The sequence below is a fragment of the Echiichthys vipera genome, assembly GCF_963691815.1.
Source record: "Echiichthys vipera genome assembly, chromosome: 7".
In the NCBI taxonomy this organism is placed as follows: domain Eukaryota; kingdom Metazoa; phylum Chordata; class Actinopteri; order Perciformes; family Trachinidae; genus Echiichthys; species Echiichthys vipera.
In genome coordinates this window covers 30,936,581-30,945,146 of record NC_139832.1, presented here as the reverse complement: position 1 = coordinate 30,945,146, position 8,566 = coordinate 30,936,581, and the positions used below count along the sequence as shown (strand labels likewise).

General features: G+C 40.8%; 1 protein-coding gene across 1 annotated transcript in view; it reads right to left on the bottom strand.

Moving 5' to 3' along the window:
* Positions 1-234: 234 nt before the first annotated feature.
* The window catches only part of lonp2 (lon peptidase 2, peroxisomal), a 33,703-nt gene continuing 25,371 nt past the window's right edge, over positions 235-8,566 (bottom strand). The window contains exons 14-17 of the mRNA XM_083917185.1: positions 3,666-3,751; positions 2,993-3,200; positions 2,672-2,862; positions 235-2,590 (exon numbers count right to left, since the gene is read on the bottom strand). Coding sequence (XP_083773311.1) covers positions 2,360-2,590; positions 2,672-2,862; positions 2,993-3,200; positions 3,666-3,751 — 716 coding nt within the window. The 3' untranslated portion in view covers positions 235-2,359. The remainder of the gene's footprint in view (positions 2,591-2,671; positions 2,863-2,992; positions 3,201-3,665; positions 3,752-8,566) is intronic.

Below are 8,566 nucleotides of genomic sequence, written 5' to 3'. Positions count from 1 at the left end.
AGTGCGGAGGTGGGGGTTTAGGTTGAGCAGCAGTATTAAGTAACCTAAAATGGAAGTACTCAGGTAAAAAGTACATCAAAGTTGAACTTAAGTAAATGTACTTAGTAACTTTCCACCACTGTCAACTGTCACGCACAGTTTTTTTTTTACCTATAGTAAAACCAGCCGTAGTCCTGATGTAGTGTTGTGCAGCAAGAGCTTTGTAAAAAAAAAACATGTGAACACCATTTCTAATGGAATTATTATTTATTTATTTATTAGGAAACCCTGCTGAAGGAAAGTAGAAGAATGCTGTGGGATTAGACAAGTATAGTCCAGATGAGAGCATGTGGCTCACTTCATTTTAACAATGAACAGACAGTTCTCATCGTTATTGAAAAGGTACTCCACAGGCTAACTTCTTAGCCAGGTCATTGTCTTTTAGAAAAATACAAAATTCAGATGTTGGACGTGTACGCTCTCTAACTCTGCCATCGCTGCTCCTTCCATGTGTGCCACTCAGCCTGACCATCATTACATTACTGGATTGAAAAGAGTTTATATTTTTAGATTTCAATGAAACAGCAGAGAGTAGCCTAAAGCCAAGTACACTTTTATAACTTGCTAACATGTTCTCTTCATATAGCTAGCTAGCTGTTACCATGTGTGATATAGCTTGATCAAGCATGCTAAGGGGTTGGGGTTTTTAATTAATCTCCATTCATTCATCTTTTTTGTTTGACATTTTATTGATTACTGGCTCAATTTAAACACCAAATTTGTACACTTTCCACGTAGTCTGCCTGAATCTTCAAAGTATCTTTCCCCATTTTTCTTTTTTAGCTTGCTAGCTAGCTAACTCGCATTGTATGTATTTCACAAATGGATTCATTTGGCGAATCAATGGATCATGTCTGCCTATGATAATGTAAATGTTTGTTTCATACAGTATGATACAACTAAATGTACTCTTTTGTTGTTAGTTATAAGGTTTGCACAGCTAATTCATTTTATAATCTGCATTTAAAAGAACCAGTAAAACCAGGTGGCTGAAATGAGGCTCCACCTGATCACCATGTGTGATGAAACACAGTGATTCAAACAGACCATCGGAACACATCTCATCAGCTACCATCATCACATACACAGACCATCTCAGATCACTTTGCCTTTACTTTTCAGCTCAAATTTCTGGCCAAATAAACAGGTGCTGTAGGTGCTCACCATTAATAAGCTGACGTCCACTTGGCTTGGCTCCAGCAGTGCTGTTAATAATATAATGCAAATATCAAAGAAAACAGCAGCCAGTCAGTTTAGCAAAAATGAGACTGAACCCTGAAAGACACCAACATGACAACACTCAGTAGTGATGTGACCTGGTTGTAGTCTAGGCTGTGAAAGGTCAATAACGTCACATAAGAGTATTTATCCATGTAAAGTGAATTCTCCTACAGGGCTCCACTGAATCACAGCTTCCCAAACTCTCTTAAAGGGAAATTCCGGCGTAAAATCACCCCAGGGCCTTTTTCGGCATATAATAAGCCATGAAGACAATGTTTTCGTGTAACAACTCCGAGAAATCCGGGAGAGTCGCTAACAGCCAAATGTGGCTAACACTGATTAGCTTGGGGCAGTACGGTGAAGGCATTCAAACGTCTTTTTCAAGCACTAATACTGCTGAAAATAACAGCAAACCTCTGCAGTAGCATGAGAAGAGTCCCTACACAAAAAACAAAGCACCAATGGGCTCCTTCCTTTGGGATTGACTTTGGTAATCCACTTGAATGGACTTAACTATGAGAGGAGCTGGTACATGGGCCAGTAGGTAAGTCTTTAAAACTCTCTTTTAATAAACTCTGGCTTAACTAACTACGTTGTTGCTGCTTTGTTTTATGTGTGAGGTTTGGTGTTATTTTAGACGCTTTAATGCCTTCACGAAAATTTCTGATTCTGATTCTCAGTGCTGCCTCGACCTAATCAATGTTAGCCACATTACATTACATTAATTACTGTTAGCAACTGTTAGCGACTGTCTAGGATTTCTCCGTTAATAGTTGTTTCACGGAAAAAATGTCTCAATGGCTTATTTGATGAATGTATTTGGCGAAAAAGACCCTGGGATGATTTTATGCTGGAATTAAAATTTGAAAGTAGCCTTTGAACATGAATAACTCAACAGCAAAGAACCTTACAAAGGAATACAGAGGACTAACATGACTGGTCAGGATCACAGCTGTGCACACTGACTGGTGTTTTCTGCAACTGCATATCATGGAAAAACTCCCCAGACTAAGATGACACACTCTCTCCTCTGCTAGGACAATTCAGGAACGTTTCCTTCACTTCACATTGTCACTGTGTGTGTCATTACATCAGAGTGTTACAGCTTGCTGATCAGCTGAGGTTGTGTGTGGGTGCTGGCTGACCCTGGAAATCCCCCATCGAAGGCGGCATTCAGCACCTCGTCCAGGTTTGCGGCGGTGACAAAGTCGAGGTCGGCTCGGACGTTAGCTGGAAGCTCCTCCAGGTCCTTCTCGTTGCGTTTAGGGAGGATGACGAGCTTCACTCCTGCCCTGTGGGCTGCTAGTACCTTGTCCTTGATCCCGCCCACCTGAGGAAAATAGACCCATACTGTCTGTTAAAGCTGCAGATGGTTTTGCATCTTATTATGTGTTAAAATGTGAAAACTCACCGGCAGCACCAGGCCTCTAAGCGTGATCTCTCCTGTCATAGCAACGTCTGATCTGACCAATCGGCCACTAAAAAGTGAGGCGAGGCAGGTCACTATGGTAACACCTGCAGAGGGGCCATCCTTGGTCACAGCTCCAGCAGGGAAGTGGAGGTGGATGTCTGTACCTTCAAGTGGGTCTGGACTTCCCTCCACTGTTCAAACCCAGACAAATATTTGGGTATAAGCTCATTTAGTTAGCCTTTTTCACAACTTACTAGCCGCAGAGCATTTGTATTCCTGTGAAGGCATGTACAGTATACATATTTATCCGTGTGAACTTACTGTTGGTGAGCTGGTAGGTTTTAGCATTCGTTCGGAGCCAGCTGATAGCCAGATGGGCAGATTCTTTCATAACGTCTCCCAGCTGACCAGTCAAAGTCAGTTGACCGTCTCCCTCCATTCGACTGGCCTCTACAAACAGGATCTCCCCACCAAGGGGGGTCCAGGCCAGGCCCACGGCTACACCAGGCAGAGTGAGCCTCTCAGATACCTTCCAACACACAAAACATCTGTTACGCTGTAGTTGGTGGAATAATCAGAAGATAGAACAGAGAAGCTTCAATGAGAGTTTGTAATCTTGAAAAAAGGAATGTGAAACACAAAGCCAGCATGAGCTCATAGTGAAGGAGGGAGAAAGGGAAGTGAGATGCAAAGGTATGAGGGAGGGCGAGGGAAGTGTGGAGGGGGAGAACAAAGAAAAGAGGGGTGAAAAAGTCAAAGTATGAGAAAAAAGAGGGACAAACTATTGTGTTACACATTATACTGTATAATGACACCTTGAGTAGCTGCTGCATTATTCTTACTTAATGTACAGCAGCTGTTATGGAGCTGTGAGACATCTTTACAGGCTTTAAATTCAAGAGCTGCAAGAGCGGTCAAGAAAGTTCACACAGCTACAGGAAATAAACAGATTTTTAGAGTTTCTGCAGTTGTGAATCCTGTTGGTTCTGCTTACCTCCATTTCAAACAGAGGGGGTCCCAGGATGTCTTTCAGGGCCACGTTGTCGATCACTATTGGCAGCTCTGGGGGCGCTACCTTGTCTGAACACATATGAAATGAATTGAATCCTACAGAGAAGTACAGCTATTTCATTATGCATCATCTGTTAAACACACATTTCTTTCATGTGAGAGTGGTTTTAGGTGAGAGGTTCCATTAGAAGTGTCCCAAGAATAAATGATTAAAAAGGACAACGGTTACAGTTAGAGTGTGAGGAATAATCACATTTAAGTGCATATAAACGCACTGAATGCTGGAACCTCCACACATCAGAGAGGGAGCGAGACAAGTATATCACATAACATCAACTCACATCAATGATTTACAGTGCCAAATCATAACAAAAGTTATGCCAAGACACTTTATATACAGAGTAGGTACAGACCACACTCTATGACTTAGTCACGATTTATAGAGACCCAACAATTCCCCCATGAGCAGCAACAAGTTGCACTATCTTTAATAATAATAGTAATAATATTTATATACAGTATTAATCCAGCAATCTTGTGCACAGAGTAGAGACAAAAACCTTCCTTCACATGGCAACACATTTTACAAAGCAGCACAAATCGACTTGCTAATTTTCTAATTTACAGTAGTTGGTCTGCTGGTGGAGCACATCACTGCCGGTTATGCTGCGTTTACTGTTAATCAGAAATATGGAATCAGAAGTCAACACTCACAGTGGCCATGAGCGTGACAAGATGGAGGCTCTGGAAGAACAGGCTCACCTGCAGTTACATCTTACTGCCAAAGAGGCCGCTAGAAACAACGTATCTCAATTCTCAATTCACACAGTGTCTTTATTTATTGTTCCTGAGTAGAGCTCTCCTCAACACTGGCCCATTCTTATCCTAAAGTGTCCCACTCTGTGACGGGTTCTCATTCTGTTAATGATCAATCTCGCTATGGAGCGCAGGTGTTCTGCTGGCACAGAGGTGGCAGGTATCACCAGGTGCTGCTTTGCCAGAACGCTCAGGTTTTGTACCAGTGCCTTCTGGACTTCCACCACTCCAGTTGGTTTTTCTGAGGATGATTGCATGGCTCGCTGAAATAAGCTTCTATCTTGTTGACATCCAAAATCGAAGGTGTTTGTGTTTCGGGTCAAGCGCAGAAGCGAGAGGTGATGCACGTACACACACACACACACACATACAATTTGCCCACTTCGTCTTGGAAACCCTGTTGCAGTAAATGAACCCAAATGCTTCACAATTTGGCAATGTGAAGGACTTGTGATTCTGCTGGACACATTTGAGATGGGTCTGATGAATTCTTTAGGAGGAGTTAAAGTTCCATACCTGTAAAGTGTCTAAAATGTTGGGTTGTCACATGCCTTATAACATCATCATTTGAGGTATCGACTATTCCTTCAAAATTTTCCATCACATTAGAGGGAGGATTATACCAAGGAAATGTGAAATTAATCCGATAATCTCTCAAGAAGGAGTTTGAAAAAGTTTGCATAAAATACATGAAAACTGCACAAAATTCAAAATGGCAGACTTAGTGTTGGGCGGAGCTAATGAAAGCTAATGGGAAATATGTCTGAAATTATTAAAGCCATGTACGAACCTAATTTCATGAATATCAGAGCAACTTTGTTTCAACTAAGGCCTTTCAGACGTTAGGCGACGCTATGGAACCAGCTAAAAACACATGGACCAAATCGCCGTTTATTTTCACCATGTCTAAGGGTTTTTATGTGTCTGCCAAGTTGTGTGTGCTTTTGAGTATAAAAAGGGCACTGAAAATGAGTTCAAATGCTCAAAGTAATTAGGGGGGCTATAGTGTTGCACGGTAAACCGATACGAGAAAAGAACCGCGGTGCCCAAACTTTAGAAACAATACTATTTTACGTTTCATTAGTATCGGTACTTTATGAACTTTGTGCGACAGTGGGGCAGCGTGTCTGTGTGCAGCTCCTCTCTGCTTCATCACTGCCTGCAGCCAGAGTGGGTGTGGTGTCATAGTGACAGACAGTCACACAGAGTGAGACAGACATGAGTGCTCCTGCTGACTGTCCTAGGCTTGTTTATAAGCAGACGTATGGAGCGAAAATGTAGCCAAAAATATCAAGCCCACGGACACCACAAAGCCCGCCTATAAACGATGCTCAACTTCTTCAAAGAGTTAAGAGAGCTGCAGGTTAGAGATAGATAACATAAATATCCCCTGGATGTAAGAATAAATTGTACTTTGTAAATTTTTTATCTATTTAATTGTCTTTTAGGTGACTATCTATTAAAGAGTTAAAACAATGGTTTTGATCATATGACCCACTAATGAAAGCACTTGTTGCCCTTTTGCTGAGTATTCTAATCTGTGTGTCTGCGGAGACATTCCCAGGCCGGATGTAAATATGCCGCCATGTTAGTGACACTGCTGACAGTGGTTGGTCTGTCAGCCCAGATCATCACTAACAGCTATGCTGCCTTCACTTGTAACTGAAAATCGGTAACTTACAACTTCTGAGTCAGGCTTGTAATAGGAACATGTGCGATTATGGATTTTAAAGGGGGACATATAGGGGACGAACTCGAAGTAGAAAGGTTAATGTGTTTCAGTAAAGTTTACATTAGACCATCCATGAACGTGACAAGATGGAGGCTCTGAACGAACAGGCTCGGCTGCAGTTACATCTCACTGCCGAAGAGACCGCTATAAACAAGGAATCTCAATTCTTATAGAGTACAACTTTAAGTCCAGCGAGTGTATTTTGTGACAAGCACACTTTTTTAACTATCAGAGTATCAAAGTTAATCAGTTAGCTGTCAGATGTGGTTCATACATCTCTGTATGCGAAAGACATTAACCTCACCAGAACATGTGCTAGTGTCCACAAGTATGATCGACAACACTAATTATAAATGATCCATTTTATGTCAATCAGTGTTGGCAATAAAATCATAGCATGTACATTTTTGTAAATAATTTATAATATATATAATTATATATGTATATATAAATTATATTATTAGAGATTGGTCTGATTAGAGCACAGTGTTATATGCTTTATATGTATTTGTAGAATGAAAATTAATGCACAAAAGATGGCCGACTTTGTTAGGCCAAAAAAGTTCTAAAAATGTCAACATGTTCTTCAAGATGAGAGCAATGATCTCAACCCAATTTTGCGAACATAAAAAAAACGGTTTCCCAACCATGGCGTGCGTTTTGGGGCGCTATGGAGCCCGCTGGCCCTACCCAAGCCTAATTACTGCAGAACTTTGCATTTTTTGCCACTTCTGACCTGTGTGCCAGTTTTAGAGAATCCCAAGCTCCTCAAAATGCAATGAAGTTTGACACATAGAGCTGACTTGTTGTCAGTAGGTGGCACTATGACTATGACTCAATTTCAGCATTTAGATGTCTTCAGGCCTGTTTTCCAGCATGTGAAATCTGGGGCTGATTGGAAAAAGTAAAGCTGAGCTACGACAACTTCCTCTTTCAAGTTTTAGGCAAAATTTACCGCCACGCCACATCGAGGCGGTCCATGAATCCTCAAAAGCTTCGCAATTTAGCATCACAAAGGTCTTTGGAGGCAACCTAGTAGATTTGAAGTCACTCAGGTTAATTGCCTGAGAGTAGTTTGTTTAAGTACAACACGTTTGACTACCCTGCAAAAAAATGCCACAGTAAATCCAAAATGGACGATTTCCTGTTGGACTAAGTCTCCATACTTTACATCTGCCTAGATCATATTTAAAGGTGGTGGCAGTGACTTTTAAAAATATTCTAGGGGGCGCCCTCGAGCCAATTTAACACACACACAAGAGCAAGACCCATTTGAGATATTAAGTTTAGACACTAATGAGGCATGTGCAACTTCTTGTGTGCTTAAGAGCACGATTAGCACCTCCAAAATGCTAAAAGTAATTAGGGGGTGCTATAGTACCGACGTTCTATCGTGCTGTTTTGGCCCCTGGCACTTTTGTGATGGGGCCTTAATAATATTATAACCTCTTTGCTTACACTAAACAGGCTAGAGTAAACTCTGTCATCTGGCTGATTATAGTCTGTTTCCCTGGAAATGGCCACATGACTAAAACGTCAAGGGCTGTGGGCAGGGTTATCGTGCCCAACAAGAGCAATGGAAATGTGAACGCCTGACTCAACAACTCGTGGTGCATTCACATGTTTTGTAAATGAGATCACTCAGTGTGGAAGGAGTTATTTTAGGTATTAAACTATTCTCTAATACGTATTAGAAATGGTTTAACTGCGATATTTATCTTATCCAATCCCTAATAAAGGCAAAGAGGTCACCTTTAAAATACTAAATGATATCTATCCATCTAACCATTTCTTACATGCACAATAATTTGTGTGGTTTCTGTGAGAGAGACATTGAAATGGTGGAACATATATTCTTTGAATATGAGCATGTTATGGAATATCTTTTCAAAGCTGGTTGTTACCCAAACAAATTACATTGCACCCTTTAAACTGGCTGTCTATTAAAGTTGGAGTGGAGCCATAGAGAAGAACTTAAACTTCTTGCTGAACAATTTAATTACAATTGGAAAACATTTTATACATAGATGCAAATGCCTTAAGGTCAAGCCCCACATCAACGAATGGAAGAATACACTTAAGCTGTACAAAAAATTATTGTATTACATGACTTCTTTATTGGACTTGATTACCCTTCTTGAATAAGTCCCTCATTGTTATTTTCTTTATTTTTAGTTGTTTCTCTGTTTTTTTCCCCTTTTGTCTTGAAAGCGGTTTCAACATTTTCTATATCAGTATGACAAAATGTGCCTTAAATGTTTTATAATTTGAAGATACTTCAATAAAATCAGAACATTATAACCTCTTATCTTTTGGCCTCAGCAACAGACCCGGCG